The sequence below is a fragment of the Nanorana parkeri genome, unplaced genomic scaffold (assembly GCF_000935625.1).
Source record: "Nanorana parkeri isolate BGI_ZX_2015 unplaced genomic scaffold, ASM93562v1 scaffold2331, whole genome shotgun sequence".
Lineage (NCBI taxonomy): Eukaryota > Metazoa > Chordata > Amphibia > Anura > Dicroglossidae > Nanorana > Nanorana parkeri.
This window is the reverse complement of record NW_017308599.1, coordinates 64,295-81,513: the sequence shown is the minus strand read 5'-3', so window position 1 is coordinate 81,513 and position 17,219 is coordinate 64,295. Positions and strand designations below refer to the sequence as shown.

General features: G+C 42.6%; 1 protein-coding gene and 1 long non-coding RNA gene across 2 annotated transcripts in view; both read right to left on the bottom strand.

Annotated features, from left to right (window-relative positions):
* The window catches only part of LOC108801424 (group XV phospholipase A2-like), an 89,437-nt gene that overhangs the window by 51,671 nt on the left and 20,547 nt on the right, over positions 1-17,219 (bottom strand). Inside the window, exon 3 of the mRNA XM_018573317.1 lies at positions 10,718-10,836. Within this exon, the coding sequence (XP_018428819.1) occupies positions 10,718-10,836 (119 nt within the window). The remainder of the gene's footprint in view (positions 1-10,717; positions 10,837-17,219) is intronic.
* LOC108801425 lies at positions 703-8,627 on the bottom strand. Its single transcript, XR_001942148.1, has 4 exons — positions 8,616-8,627; positions 8,534-8,540; positions 3,295-3,300; positions 703-1,047 (listed from the first exon to the last, which is right to left on the bottom strand). It is a non-coding gene; the product is annotated as an uncharacterized LOC108801425 (long non-coding RNA).

Here is a 17,219-nt window from a genome sequence, read left to right as displayed (position 1 = left end):
CTCCTAAAGTCTGGCAAGGACACTCCCCCTAATGATTTCGGTCTGGTTAGAATGTTATATGATATCCTCGCTCTCCTGTTCCTCCAAATAAATCTAGATACCAGGGAACGTAATAAAGTAAAATAAGAGGGTGGGACCCCCATGGGGAGCATATGGAACAGAAATAGGAGTCTCGGCAACACATTCATCTTAATGGCATTCACTCTGCCCAACCAGGAGTGGTAGAGAGGGGACCATCTATGCAAGTCCGCACGAATAGCATTCAAGAGGGGCATATAATTGTATTTGAACATATCTTGTAGTTCTAACGTGTAATTGATCCCTAGGCATTTTAAAGAGCGCCGTTGCATGTGAATGGAAATGCATGGCGGTCCCTCCTAACCACCTCAGTATTATCATAGAACCGAAGGCCGGAAAGGACCACCAGGCAGTAACAATGAAACTCATGTTGAAACACACCACTCAATAAACAGGGCGGGAATCCATGCTGCCCTGGACGATTCCTGGAAAATAAGTTACCAGGTACCTAACTTAGGTTTTCCCCAGTCATCATCCAGGGCAGCCTCTGAGAGGATGAGTCTATGGCACTTGGTGTTCCCAGGCGGTCTCCCATCTAGGTACTAACCAGGCCCCACCCTGCTTAGCCTCCGAGATCAGACAGGATCGTGGGCTTTCAGGGTGATATGGCCGTAGACCCTAAGAACGGCCATGCACCACCACCCACAGAATCGAGAAAGAGCTATCGATCTGTCAATCCTTTCAGTGTCTGGGCCAGGTGAGGTTTCCTGTGTTGAGTCAAATTAAGCCACAGGCTCCACTCCTGGTGGTGCCCTTCCGTCAATTCCTTTAAGTTTCAGCTTTGCAACCATACTCCCCCCGGAACCCAAAGACTTTGGTTTCCCGGAAGCTGCTCGGCGGCACATGGGAATAACGCCGCCGGATTGCTAGTCGGCATCGTTTATGGTCGGAACTACGACGGTATCTGATCTTCTTCGAACCTCCGACTTTCGTTCTTGATTAATGAAAACATTCTTGGCAAATGCTTTCCTTTTGGTTCGTCAACCATACTCCCCCTTATTGCTCAATCTCGTGTGGCTGAACGCCACTTGTCCCTCTAAGAAGTTGGACACGGACCGCCGGGGGTCGCGTAACTAGTCAGCATGGAGGAGTCTTGTTCGTTATCGGAATTAACCAGACAAATCGCTCCACCAACTAAGAACGGCCATGCACCACCACCCACAGAATCGAGAAAGAGCTATCGATCTGTCAATCCTTTCCGTGTCTGGGCCGGGTGAGGTTTCCCGTGTTGAGTCAAATGGTATCTACATTTGATATCTACATTCAATAACGATATAGGCCTGTAACTAGGGCAGCAGGTAGGGTCCTTCCCCGGTTTGGGTAGGACAGTGATATGCGCTAGGGTTGTTTCCTTCCGTAACTCCCCGCCCGAGGTGAGAGAGTTGGCATAGCAGGTCAGACGAGGTAGCAGAATATCTTTAAAAGTGCGGTAATATGTAAGAGTGAACCCGTCTGGGCCAGGAGCCTTGCCCGTAGCCATCATATGTAATGCTTTTGTAAACTCCTCCTCTGTAAAGTCTGCCTCCAACTCAGCCTCCGGGAGTGTGGGGAGGTGAGCCTTACTTAAGTACTGATCTATTAGATCTTTCCTGTGCTGCGGCCCAATGGTAGGAGGCGTTTGAGTGTCTGCCACATTATATAGGGTGCGATAATACTCGCTAAACACCTTGGCAATGTCTTGGGAGAGATGTACCAGTTTATCCCCCTTAGTCTTAATTTTGGGAATGAACGTTGATGACTGTTTAAGGCGCAAAGAGCGGGCCAGATGTCTCCAGGGTTTGTTGCTCCACTCATAGTTTCGCTGGCGCATCCACATAAATTTACGGGCTGTGTTTCGGTCTAGAATTTTTTTCAGGTCCTCCCTACACTTTTGGAGCAACTGTTGGTGTGCCTGTTGTAAAGAGCGTTTATGAAGGCGTTCTAGGTGTTTAATTTGTGTCAGTAGGGACTGCATTTCCCGTTCTGCCTCCCGTTTTTTCCTCGTTCCCAGTTCTATCAATCTACCTCTGATCACAGCTTTGTGCGCCTCCCAGACCACAGCCGGCGAGGATCCAGGTAAGGAGTTTTGCTGAAAATAGAGTTGTAATTCCTCTGTCAGCTGCGCTCTGGAGACGGGGCAATTCAGTAAGTATTCATTCAATTTCCAATTATTGGATTTAACTGGTAAGGATGGCCAGGTGAGGGAAGTCAGAACTGGGGAATGGTCCGATAACGTCCTAGGGGCTATTGAGGTCGATTTGACCAAGTGTAGGTGAAGATGATCAATAAAGATCATGTCTATGCGCGAATAAATCTTATGGGTGGCGGAATAATGTGAATAGTCTTTGCCAGACGGGTTGTGAAACCTCCATGTGTCTATTAGTTGTGCTTTGTGTAAGAATGTTTTGAGGCAGGATAATTTACTATAGGAGATTGCTGAGCGGCCTGAGGATACGTCCAAGTGTGGTTCCAATGCCAGGTTAAAGTCCCCCCCCACCAGTAGGACCCCTGAGACAAAGTCCAGGAGGCTGTTAAGCGTCCTGGTAAGAAAGCCAATTTGATTTTGGTTTGGGCAATATATACATGCCAATGTACATGAGGTGTTGCCTAGAGTTCCCTTCAGGAATACAAATCTTCCCCCATCATCCACTTTCATTTCAGATAGTACAAAAGGAGTGCCCCTGCAAACACCAATGGCAACTCCTCTAGCCCTGTTGGAATCTGAGAGGCTATAATACCATGTGGGATAGCGATAAGAGAACAAGCGCGTGTTGGTACAATGCGAGAGGTGTGTCTCTTGGAGAAACACTATGTCGCTAGATAGTCTATGAAGTTCCTTTAAGACCTGGTGTCGTTTGGTTGGGGTGTTCAGACCTCTTACATTATAAGAGGTCAAGTTTACAGTTGCCATGGTGAGTCAGGAGCACCCCTGCGGCACAGCACAATGTGAGATACAGTAACATTCCTACATCGAGAAGACAAACATACAAAGGAGAGGCAGTGGGAGGGGAGGGTAGGAGGGGGACATAGACATACAGGTAGACAAGCAGTACATTTAAACAACATGAAGAACAATTGGTTAACAGCCGATGGAATAGCTGTCAACCACCCATACCTGCTGAGCAGGTGAGTCCAAACGGTGAAACGTCCACTTTAGTGCACGTGGAGCAGGCCCTAGCCCACAGCCCGATATGTCTTTTACAATAACCTTCGATGCAACATGCATCAACCGCAAACGGTAAACTTATGCCGTAAGAGAGAGAAAATTCAAAAAAAGAAAAAAAAAACAGAAAAACAAAAGTTGAAAAGCGATCCGAAACCCAGATGTGTACAGTATCTGAGGTAATGCTCAGACATTTCGTTGAGCTTGCGATCCAACTAACTACCACTTATCCAGTGGTCGTGTGTATCACATAACGGTAAAAGAAAGAACATGAGGACAGAGTCCCGTCTCACCCATGTCCTGCGGATGCTTATGGTCTTCCAGAACGCCTTTTCTTGGATGGTGTGCGCCAAGTTGCAGTCGCGTCACCTGATGGGCCCGGTACCTCGCAGACCCAGCCGGGTAATTCAGGTACAGGGATGTTGAGCTCAGAACAGAAGGATTCCAGTTCCTCCGGAAAGCGCAAGGTGGTAGACCTGCCTCCTTTCCGGGCGATCCGGCTAGCTGGGAAGCCCCAACGGTAGATGATCCCATCCTTCCTCAGTTGGTCCAATAGAGGGCGCAGGGCTCATCTGCGCTCCAGGGTTTCACGGGCCAGGTCCGGGTATATGTGGAGCTGGGCTCCATCAAAGTCGATGGCTGACATCCCCCTCAGCTTGCGGGACACTTCTTCCTTATCCCCATAGTTGTGAAATCTGCATATAACATCTCGGGGAGCCGAGTCCGACAGATTACGTAGGCGCAGCGCCCTGTGGGCTCTGTCAAAGCGTATGGGTGTAGAGACCGGTCTCCCCAGGATAGTATTGAATATACCTTGCAGGGAGGCAATGAGATCCGCGTCGGCCGTAGCCTCCGGTAGGCCCCGAATCTGCAGATTATCCCGCAGATTGCGGTTCTCCTGGTCCTCCACCTTGTAGAGGAGATTTCGCTGCCCCATGGCCATCCGCCAGTTTGCATCACAGAGTTCCCTAATAGCTCTGTCATGTTCATCCAGCCTAGTCACGCCCCACGCGATTTGCTTTTCTAAGGCTGTGCCCTTTCATCTTGAGCTGGAGATTGGGGACCCTGAAGGTCGCTACTTATTGGTGAAATGCTACATTGGAGGACCACCCATTTACATTTAATTTCCTATTATGCCCATAATAATGCCCAGCTGACGTTCTTCCGTTCTATGTTACAAACCCTCCTTCCTCATGTGGCGGGTAATCTGATCTGTGGGGTTGACTCTAATATTGCCTTAGACCTTTGCATAGATCTATCGCATGGGGACAGATATCATGCTAAGCGTATTTCCAAGTTGGGTACTGGTTTGGCCCGATTATTACATTCCCACTATTTGATTGATGTTTGGAGAGAGCTGAACCCCACTGCGAAAGACTATACTCACTATTCCCTGGCCCACTTGAGTTATGCGAGGATTAACCATCTCCTTGTGTCCCCTTCGGTTGTGCCCTTGGTCGCCTCCTCTAAAAATTTGAGAAATATCCTGGTCAGATCACTCTATGGTTATCCTATCGATGTCACACATGAGGGACCCTGATAGGTCATTTTGTTGGAGGCTGAACGAATCACTCGAGTGATCCGGCCCTGTGCTCCATGTTGGAATCTCAACTCACTTTTTATTTCCAACTCAATGTCACACCTACTGTGTCCCCCATAACGATCTGGGCAGTGCACAAAGCGACTATCAGAGGTTGGCTTATAGACTATGCCTCCAAATTTAAAAAACAGGCCCTGAAGCGCATAACCGAACTGAATGCTACTATTCAAAAATTATCCTGTAACCATAAACGCACTCAGACACCTGCTCTACAGCGCAGCCTGGAAACTACCCGCTTAGAACCTAACATGCACACTGACTACGCGCACTGAAAAGAGCTTTCGTTGGACGGATAATAAATTCTACTCAGAGACAAAATTGGCACCTTGCTTGCGCACAAACTCTCCCTGACTCCTCGAACACACTCTGCCCCTAGAATACGTTGTAAATCTGGCATATATTCCCTGAATCCCAAAAATTTACTTTTTTTCCTCTCTATATAAAAGTCCACCCGCGACCCCCTCCTCGACACTGGAATCCTTTTTCAGGGACTCCTCCTCACCTTTCTGTCCCCGGAAAATTGTCAACTCATGGAGGAACCAATGTCACCGGCTGAAATAAGACTGACCATAAAACAGGCTAAGAGCTCTTTGGCTACGGACCCAGATAGTTCCTCCGCACTGTATTATAAACATTTTGCGGATACTCTGGTTCCCCATCATTCCTCAATGCTCTCCATGCTGGAGCACCTTAGGACCCGGACCTGAATCGAGCCTTTATTAGTGTGATACCTAAGCTGAATAAGGACCTGGGTGAAATCTCCAATTATAGACCTATACATTAATAAACAATGACCTTAAACTTTTGACCAAAATTTTAGCTAACCAACTAAACATTTTTTGGGCTTCCTACATGCACGTGGACCAAGTGGGTTTTATAATGGGACGTCAAGGCCCAGACCAGATTAGGAGGGCAATTGATATTATTTATCTTCTACAATCTAACTGGAATGGTGGGTCCTGGCAGGAGGGCATGTTGTTATCCGTTGACTTACAAAAGGAATTTGATTCGGTTTCCTGGCTCTATATGTTTACTCTACTGAAGCGCTGGGGTTTTGGCCCATCTTTCCTTAGACTACTGCTCACTCTATACTCTAACCCATCGGCACAGATTCGTATCCGAGGCTATCTGAACCCTTGGTGTTTTTACTGGCACTCGACAAGGATGCCCCTTGTCGTCATTGCTCTTTGCATTGGCGATAGAACCCCTTGCCATTGCCACCAATGTTGATATCAAGGGGTTATCTGTGGGGGAGTGGAGCATAAATGCACACTTTTTGCAGATGACCTGTTGCTCTTTGTTACATCTCCACTTATATCTGTCCCCAATGTTCTAAGGGGTCTATTCAGACCCCTTAGACCCCTATATTAGACCCCTTAGACCCCTATATTAGTAGAACCGAAGAGCTGCTGTACGGGCTATTCACTATAGCCCGTACAGCTCCCGAAGTCGGCCGAGCGGCTCAGTCGAGCCGAAGGCATATGCTTCGGCTCAACTGAGCCAAGGTAAAAGCCGAAGCTTTTTTTTTTTTTTTTTATTCTGACACGGAGCCGTGTCAGAATAAAAAAAAATCCGCACAATCGTTTTCTATTTATTTTTTTCTACTTATTCCGTATAAACGGTGGTGTATGCAATCGAATACGCCACATGGGGGGATATCTCTCCTCTATCCACTCTTTTTAAATTCCTCCTCCAAATTGTTGTATATGCTTTACTGGGAATTGCAGACTGAGCTGCCCTTGGAGTTGTGCCATACCTGTTGTTCCAGGTTGTCGAAAGGATGGCTAAACGTATCCCTGATAGAAGCTAATTATAAAGTCTTCTCGCGCTGGTATATGGTGCCCTCCAGACTGTCGGCTATCTACCCTGGTCAGTCACCTTTATGCTTCAGGGGATGCGGGCTTACTGGAACAATGTTGCATACTGGGTGGGAATGCCCATGCCTCTGCCCATACTGGAATAGACTTTATGCCTTGATTTATAAAAGGTACTCAGGATCTGCCCACCCAGTGACCCACAGTATGTCTTATTGAATTGTCCAGTCCCCGGTCTATCCAGGTTCGAAGCTGAAATATTGTCATTCTTTTTTCTGGCTGCCAACATTTCCTTAGCACAGGCCTGGAAATCCCAGGCCGTTCCGTTCAGACAAGTAATTTCTAAAATTGTCGTGGATAAAATGGTACATGAGAAGCTGAGTAGCATCCTCAGTGATACCCGAAGTAAAATTGAACGGGTATGGGACCCGTGGATGCAATACTTGTATATTTCTGAGTCTCCTTAACCAAGAGTTTCTGTTACAATACCGATTTATATTCGCCGTGTCCCGAATGCCTCTCTGATCTTTTTCTATTCTTTCTCCTTTCCACACTTTTACCTCTCCCCCCCTTATTGGTCTCCTAATATTGTTATTTTGAGCTCACTATGTGAAGTTCATTTTTGTTTGTTGCTTTGTGAGCATCTATAATCTGATTTGTCAAGAAAGCCACTACTATGCAGATTCATGACCTTTGACTGTGTAGCCGTATTTGTCATGCAAGATACTTTGTGTATTTTATTTCCTTGTCTTTTTGAAATTTTGATAAAAACTTTGTGATAGTAAAATAACACTTAGTTTGGAATTTAGTGGGATGGCATTGCTGCACCTTGATTTTAAACCCATTCTGGAAGGGGTTCATGTTCCGTGAGATTATTGTAATAATAATAAAAGATGGCTGTATAAGAAATGTATTAAAAATTGTATCATGGATTTGATCAATATGTTTATTTAAATATCTGCCAGATCGTTATTTGTGTTGGCCTTCCCGTGTATTGAGACCCCTGGCCCGGGGGTGGTACTAGCTATGGGAGACGGGGGGCGTCTCCTCCTGTTTCGGGGACCCTGGTTTTCCTGTCTCTGCCTTGGTCGGGCTGTGGGGTTCGGCGGGGCCGTTGTATGCAGTCGTGGGTGAGACCTGTACGGTGTAGCTGTGCGGCCGTGACTGCATCATGCTATGTGGGAAGAGGGGGGCGTGACTGCCGACTTACGTCCTCGGTTGCTGGGGAATAGCTCAGTCCAGGCCCAGATATGGACGTAGGCGCAGTGGGTACCCGCACCGCCGATGACATCATATGTAATTTACATGCCTGACGTCAAGTCGGTGGTGGGGATCATAAGGGGGAGGGGGAAGCAGAGCTATGTATAGCCACACTTTAATGATTGTACATTCTTATAAATATTTTTTTCAATTAAATATATATATGTACATATATTTATATCTTAAGTGGTAATTCATGGAATATATATTGGAAGATATCCTTAAATTAGGATCTTCCTCTTTATTTATTATGCATTACTATACCTATTATTAATTGCTTTATTGACATACACCTTTGTTACACTTTTACTTTCATCCACATTAGTTATTTTCTCTGGTCAGTATATAAGAAAGGGGGATTTTGGATGGATAGTCTTTAATCCAAAAGGTGGATATACCACTTTTATTGTACTATATTCACGTGTGGGGCTTGTCAAATAGTGGGCTTTACTGTCTTTACCTGGATATATCTAGCTTTAGGTCTAGTTGATTTCTGGTATATTATATTATTTAAACTAGGGCAAGGTGGTTAATATATAGGATGCATACCACAGAGAGGATATTCAATTAACCATTAAGATTTGATCATTAGCGATATTTTGTGTGGTTTAACAGGTTTGAATAAGGAAGTTTGCATACTCAAAGTCTCTTGCCTTTGGTGGACACTAGAGGCTTACTCAAAAAGTGACAAGTGAATTGGCTGTGCGGGTGTCCTTTCCACCTTTGGTTCCGGTGTCCCCGGCTCGGGTGGGATAGGAGTTTGATTGGAGGCTGTTCACACCTCTCTCTCCCTCTCCTGTGAAGTCCTTCTTGGACACGGGGTGTCCTGGTAAGTAGTGGGTATCTATCGGGCGGGGGGGCCTTATGTCCATTGGTTGGTCGCCACAAATATTAATTTATGAAATGGTTATAATGAATGTTATAAACCTATTTACATATTATGGATTGAAATGTAATTGTAAGTTGTTATTATTAGATTGGTTACCTCCATCCCCCTGAGGAAGAGCGAAGAATAGAGCGAAATGTGTCGAAATCTATGTCTGATACGCAAGTTGGCCAGAATACCACTATATGAGATGACTAATTTTCTGAAGGAACTGGATATGCATTTATGAATTGTAGTTTATATTTTTCTGGCGGTGCATACAGGCTTAAATGGGGGGAATCATGCTTTTATGACAAAAAACTTTTTAATGCAATCATGTTAAAATAATTTGAAACAATAAACCTTCTGTGACTTTACTTGTGCAATGGTTATGACATCTCATTAAACCCTAACTTTTGATTGTTATACATGTACGATCAAGTCACTGTAGGTAGACAGTGAAAGGAGACCGGAGAATGGTTGATCCACAAAGTGCTTGAAAAGGAGAGGCAGCAGTGGGAGGAGGCTTCCTCTGGACTAAATGGCAGGAAAAAAAGCCGCCGAGCATGCAAGCAACACTCCACCTAGCTGATTATGTTAGTGCTCAGCCTTAAAGTGGTTCTAAACCACTTTAAGGCTTTTTTTTTTTTTCTGGGCGACAAGAGATCCTGCAAATACAGTATATGTTTATACCAAGTAAAACATACTGCAATTGTTACAAGTACATGGCTATTATAGTTATGTTTTTGTGATATTGTTTATATTTATTATGTAGATTGCTATAGACTATTGACACTATTATATCAAGTATTGTGTCGACACCTGTCTGGAAGGAGGAGGTTCATTTCACAAAACACATTGACTGTACATCAAGCCTATGGACATGTAATTGGATAAAAAGACTGCAAACATACTTTCAGTCTTTGTGTCATATATCTTAAGCGCTCCGATTAAAAGTCACATGCATGGTAACGGACTCTAATTTTAAGATAAATGCTCAAGCGTTTCAATGTGGAATAATCCCTCTGGGAATTCCACAGAGTTTACTCAGAGAATATTAATTTGGAATAAATCCTGCAGATTAATGGGTAAAGAAATGGATGGGATGTAATTATGATGAATGTTATACTACCTCAAAAATTCCTATAGCAAGAAAAAATACAAATGCCAAACACTGTCCTAGGCTTACCTGTGAGTAATATTCTATTATATCAACTACAATACACATTTTTCTCCCAAGAGGATTTGTAACTAGAACACTAAGGGCTAGTTCACACCATCCTCGAATGTGGCTGGAACATACTGGATCGCATTCCGGGCAGCTCACTTTATTTTGGGGGCGCTGCATTGAACTCAATGACATAGGCCCCCACGCCCTCCGGCTGCAATAGTGCACACACTATTTTTTCTGACCGCACCAGACTGGAACGCAGGCACTGATGTGCCAAGCGTTCCCATGTAGTCGATCACATTGCGGTTGGAGGGCGTTGCTGCGTTGCTATTAAGTTCAATTCACCGCCCGCCCCAAAACAAAGTGAGCCGGCCGTGAGGCGATCCAGTCACAATTGGGCCGGAACGCACTGAGGATGGTGTGAACTAGCCCTAAGATCTTTGTCCATGCTTACATTTTCAATCTAAAGTGGTCTGTTTGCCTAGTCAAGAGAAGGCTACATTCTTTATTGTCATTGTTTTCACATCACACATTTGCACAGAAAGAGTAAAATTCTCCTTTGATTTAATGAACCTTGTGGGTAAACAACTTTAATCTCTCTCACTATCTGATGACAACCATGCAGCCCTGTATCTACAAAATGAACTATACATTATGTAAGGGTGAACATTTAAAAGTTGAGAAGATGAAAGACATGCCCAAAGATGAACTTTAAACGCATGACTCTAAACAGTTTACAAGTTTATAATGCACAGGTTTCTGGCAAGAGTATTGTTCTTTTATTTACCTAAGCTCCTTTTGCTAGGATCAAGAAATTCCAATGGGTATGTCTGTCCAAAGCCTGGGACCCTTACATCAACTCCCTCTGGAGAAGCTGTAGTTTTGGTTGTGGTATTATAGACCAACCTGAAAAAGAATGTTGCAAAACAGTCTTTTAAGATACTGTGAAGCAGCAAAAAAAGTCACAGGGTTATAGGTTATCAGCACACAACTTATGCACTATGAGAAAAAAAACCCACAAAAACTTTTAGATAAGCATATTGAAAATAGAAAACACAATACACTGAAAGAAACCTGATGAGTGTAAACGGTGAACTCTCCATGTCAATGATATCTCAAAAGTTGTCAAAAGAGGTTAATTGCTCTAAACCAGCATTTTTCAACCTTTTTACTTAGCATTACAAATTTTGACGTAACCAACTCTAAAATGTAAAAAAGTAAATAAAAATTAACGGCATGTGCCATCTCAAAAATCTATAACAGACCCTTATCCCAGATAGGGGTCTGGTATGAATTTTAAGGGGGGACCCCACGCAGAAACCACAAAAAAAGAACTAAAACTTAAAGCCAAGCAACACTGTTATTGTCTTGGTGGGATTTCGAGCCAAGAAATCTTCCTGCTAATGTTAAAGTGGACTTATTCTACAATATGCTTAAATAATGAGAAACAATGGTCTATGCTTACAGATAATGCCATGTCCATGAGCCCCCAATAAACAGCTTTACTAAATCATGGCATCCATTTAGTCCATTCTTCTAGTAGCCCATCAGCATATTCTACAGTTGCTTGCCAAATTAATCTTAGATGGAAACAATTCAAGGAAAGGTAACTAATGTGTTGATGTGGAAGGTGCATAGAAAAAAGCATATGAGTGCAAGCCATATTTTCAAAATGGAGATGTACTGTGTATAATTATTAAAGTGACAATAAACCCTCAGATTTTTTTACATAAAACAATACTTTAATGTGTGCCTTACTGTAATCCATGGTTGTTTCCCTTCTCTTTGCTGCTCTTCCTTTTAAATCTGTTCTCATGCTGGGCAGAACTTCTGTTTTGCAGCAGACTGCCTTGTCTCTGGAATGGATACATGGTGTCTGTGTGTAGGTTTGCAACCTGAGCCAGCACTACAGGAAGAGGCACTCAGCTGCAAAAGGGAAGTTCTCCCCAAGCATGAGAAGACATGAGGATTTAAAAGGAAGAGCAGCAAAGAGAAGGGAAACTACCATGGATTACAGTAAGGCACACATTACAGTAATGGTTTATGTTAAAAAATCTGAGGGTTTAATGTCACTTTAAGAGAATACAATGATTCATGGTCAGCTCTTACTTGGTTTGGACATCTACAGGGCTATTCACAAAAGGGTGTTTGGAGAAGGCAGGAGAAGTGAACAATCTAGGACAAAATAGCGGATTTGGAAAAATTCTCCAATTCAGCTCACTTTACAGTTCAGCTATGTTGTCCTAGATTGTTCACTTCTCCTGCCTTCTTCAAACTCTTCACCCTTTTGTGAATAGCCCTGTTAATCTACAAATTCTGCAAGGTGCAGTCCTGGCCAACAATATTTGATGTACAACAACTGAGGCTATTCTTGCCCTTCAGTTGGAAATAACTGCTTAAGTGGATTGCACTTTTATATTTCTTGAACTTGTCCCTAAAGGACTTGTAAACTTCAACAAATGATGATTCATCTTATTTGGTTGATGTAGATTTTACGGCTGAGGTAATGGATCAATCTCTAGTTGATCTCTTTTAGTGCACAAAAAAAAGACAAAAAGGTTTTGGATGCAAGGAAGGCTGAGTTAATTATCCTGTTTTAAAAGGAAATATAAGAAAAGGCTCTTATATATTCTTGTTGTTGATGTAATGACACAATTAAAGATTTTCTTCACAGTTACGGTAATATATGCTTAAAGGCTCCCTGTAAAACAGTCAGTCCTGAAAGAACATCATTAGGATTTTAGATAGGCATTTTGAGTGATAGATGGTAAGTTGTTGTCCAAAATTTTTTAATCCAGCAGTACAGGAACAGGAATCAAGCCTTTTTACAAAAAAGCTTAATTTTTTTACATTTTGATTCATTTCATTGTTTAGGCCTGCGGGTAACAGGGTGTTGAGTCTGTAAACCCACATTTTTCTTTCTGCAGGAGTATTTTGTCAAAATCTCCTCTTCTTGATGGTAGGTTCAAGGCATAGATCCCCTTTACCCTCAGGCCTTCTAGGGAGGAATTATGATGGTCTGCAAAGTGTATTGCTATGGGGCTATCCATGTCTTTATTCTTTAAATCCCTTAAATGTTCTCCTATACGTATGCGTAACTGTCGTTTTGTTTTCCCAACATATGCTTTCTTACAAGGGCATTCCAGCATGTATATTACTTTCTCTGTATTACAGTTAATGAACTGGGTAATTTGATATGATTTTATTCCCTCTGAATCTTGAAAATGTTTTGTATTTTCTACATATGGACATATGTGGCATTTACCACAGGGATGCATTCCTTTTATTTTGGGTAACACTGATATAAATGAATTATCTTTACTTGGTCTGTATTCGGAATTTACTAGATGGTCTTTCAGGTTTTTAGCTCTCCTTGCTGTCAGAAGTGGACGGGGGCCGACTATATCGGAGAGTGTCGGGCATAGGTTAAGAACATGCCAATGTTTTTCAAAGATTCGTCTCAGCTTTGGCAAGCTTGACCCATATTGCATGATCATTCTCACATGATTTGCTACCTTTTCTTTCGGTTCTCCCTTCTTGTTGTTTTTACCCTTTAAAATCTCTGCCCTATTCTTCTTTCCTACTTTTGTTTTACTTGTTCGGAGGGTTCTGTGTGAGTATCCCCTCTGTCTTTATGTTCAGTGCAGTTCCTTTTAATTCTCAGGAACTGTCCTGTGGGGATTCCTTGTTTGAGTGACAGGGGGTGATGGCTATTTGCATGAAGAAGTGTATTGGCTGCGGTCTCCTTTCTGTAGGTTCTCGTGGTCAGTCTCCCCGTCCCAAACCTAATCATTAGGTCCAAAAATGGGATTTCCCGATCACTGGAATTAAACGTCAGTCTCAAATTTCGATTGTTGACGTTTAATTCCGAAATAAATTCTTTTAACATTATCCTGTTTTAAAGGAAATATAAGAAAAGGCTCTTGTATATTCTTGTTGTTGATGTAATGACACAATTAAAGATTTTCTTCACAGTTAATATATGCTTAAAGGCTCACTGTAAAACAGTCAGTCCTGAAAGAACATCATTAGGATTTTAGATAGGCATTTTGAGTGATAGATGGTAAGTTGTTGTCCAAAAATTTTAAATCCAGCAGTACAGGAACAGGAATCAAGCCTTTTTCCAAAAAAGCTTAATTTTTTTACATTTTGAATAGACCGAATTCAGACTCTTTTTGACCCAGAGAGACAAGAAGTCAAGGAAGTCCAACATTATGTCAAAGAAGATTTGACCTGATTTCTGCTAGTTTATCATCTAGCTTATGTCCAGCAAAACTGTGGAGACAATTCTCAGGCAATAAAGAGCAGCATTTGCATGAATAGAAAAACCTATCCAAGCAAAAGGAAAAACATATAAAAGACACATAAAAGAACCTTTGCATGGCAGAAAAAAAAAGGAAGAGTTCAGTGAAACTGAAGATCCAAGAATCCTCTTACAAATAATGGTCTAAATGAAATGGTCTAAAATATATATATTTTTTTAATTACATTGTTGTAGCAGTTTCCAAGTGCTGGAGATGTGGCACTGATGTGGGCTCTACACTTCTGGTGGGGACTGTCAGCTGATCCAATTCCCCCCCTACCCACGTTTTTAACATTGTCTCCCCATTGTCAACCCTCATTCCTCCACACACACACACCCCCCTCCTTCCCTGTGAGGGAGTGCTAACCAAAAATGTAATACCGGGTCGCGAAGACTTGCATAACCTGCTAGCATACGGACAATATCCAGCATAGAGCTCACTCCCTACTACCTGAAGTGGAGCGGCCACAAACACTAACCACTGGTGATTATGATAACATATCTTGGCCCTGACTTAAAGAGTTTTTGTTCACACCAACATAACTTTTTTCTCCCTTAAATATTAATATCTCAATGGCTGTCAACACATGTAGTTTAACATTTACTTGCATGTAAAATTGTCAGAACAATTGAATATATTGCAGCTCATCTGTGGTGGCAGCATTCAGTTTAATTTTTCGGGCTGTAGTGGGCGGGTGCAATAGCCAGCCTGCTATTGCAATTTGAAATATCCAATAGGAGACTGACCCAGTAATAAAGTAAAAAAATATATGTCACAAAATGTTTACAATTCACATTATATTAAATCTATTAACCTAATTAAAATGTCTGACATAATATATACAAATTAAATTATATATATATATATAAAAATAAATGTGGGAAGTGTCATTTTCAGTTTCAGCCTGACAACTTTTGTTGCAGGAAGTTCATTGCGGTGCTATTCATTTCAATGGATCCCAAATGCACTGGAACGCACGGTACTGCAATGCCCTGCATTCCAGTGCAGTGCAATTTCAAAAAATGTGCGTAATGTTTTATTGAGAAATAAATTGTAGGTCTGTAACACTGCATTTGTGTATTTTATTTTAAATAAATGACGGTACTAATTTTGTTTCTTTTATTCGATTATTCATTTACCACTTCAAGACTAGGTGTTTAGACCCCCTTCCTGGCCAGGCCATTTTTCAGTGTTCAGCGCTGCGGTACTTTGACTGACGTTTATTCCGTCATGCAACGCTGTACTGAAATTAATTTTATACCATTTTTTGGGGACAGATAGAGATTTCTTTTGGTGGTATTTAATCACCCCTGGGGTTTTTATTTTTTATTATAATTAGGAAAAATTACAGAAAATTTGAGAAAAAAAGTTTTTTTTACATTATATTATGAAACATTTACTATTAACCAGTTTTTTGGTAAAATATAAAAGATCGGGTCACGTCGGGTAAATAGACACCAAACATGTCAAGCTTTAAAATTGCGCGCACCCGCGAAATCGCAGAAAAATACCATACCCAAAATTGGCCATAGGCGGCACTTTAAAAGCTTTTACCGCTCATCAGTTAAGACCTCGTTCACACATAGCGACATACCTTTGCAGCGGCCGGGATAGCGCGACTTTCGGGGCGATGATCCAGCGACGGTAGCGCGACCTTCTCAGTCGGGCTCCATAGAAAAAAAGCAAAATCCGCCGAAAAAAGGGTCCGGTAGAAGCGACTTGCGACCGTGACATGGAGTTAAGACAGCTCCATTGAATAGCATTGGCCGGCGACTTCGAGTTGAGCGGACGTCTAAAGACGCCCGCTCAGATCTAGAGAGCTCCGGGCCGGCCGTTTTTCTACTACGGCCGGCCCGGAGGCAGTTAAAGAGAAGAAAATTGTCTAACTAATCATTTATAAAAATAATGGTTAGCTGCCCTATTTATCTTCCTTACAAGATATATTCTGTAATTTACTAATTCCCTTAACCTCCCATGTAATGAAGATAAAGAGAGAAAGACATTTTGTATCCCAAACTGGTAGAGAAGCCTAGTGACGACCATGGCCACTTCCATAGATTCAAAAGAGTGAGTGAGCGAACCGAAACCTAGGACAGCAAGTGTGTTATTTACAGCTTTACCTTGGAAAAAAAAGATAAAACAAATCTAAGGACTGCTAAACTGAAATATATTAGGGCTGGTAATGATTCAAAATTTTCTGTTCGATTAATCAAAATTTTTTTTAATCGATCAATTTCGATTATAACGCACATACAGATCCAACTACATTGGCCTACACACACACTCAAACAGTATGAGGGGAATTTATCAAAACTGAAGCAAAAGTATCTGGAGCAGTTGCCTATGACAAGCAATCAGCTTCTCTCTTCAGTTAAGGTTTAAAAATAAAAGGTGGATGCTGATTGGTTGCCATGGGTAACTGCTCCAGATTCTGTCTGCTCCAGTTTTGATAAATTCCCCTCTATGTATGTTATGACTTTCAGGGCTAGTTCCAGCCCGATTCGTGCTGGAACGCACTGGATCGCATCCCGGCCGCCTCACTGCATTCTGGGGCGGGAGGGGGCGTGTTGTTGCATTAAAGTCAATGGCAACGCAGGTACGCCCCCCGGCCGCAGTGTGATCTCCGGAACACATAGCAAATCAATGTCAGTGTTCTGGTCTCTCTGGGCCCCCCAAACTGGCGGAACACCAGGGCCTGGTCGCAAATGCGACTGATGCAGCCCTGGTAGTTTCGCCAGTGCCGGTATCTGCGTTTAGTATTGGGTCATTTTCACGAGTACGAGTACTTGTGATAATGCCCAGTATTGGCACAGGTGCATCCCTACTTAATATAATGTATTGCTGGGACTTGCCGTCCTGTATAGTTGGTGGTATTCAGCATTGCTGTATAAATCATTATACATCAATGCAGAACACCACCAGCTATACAGAAGTCTAAGCAATACATTATAATGTAAATTAGAATACCCCCAGTTTAAACCCCCC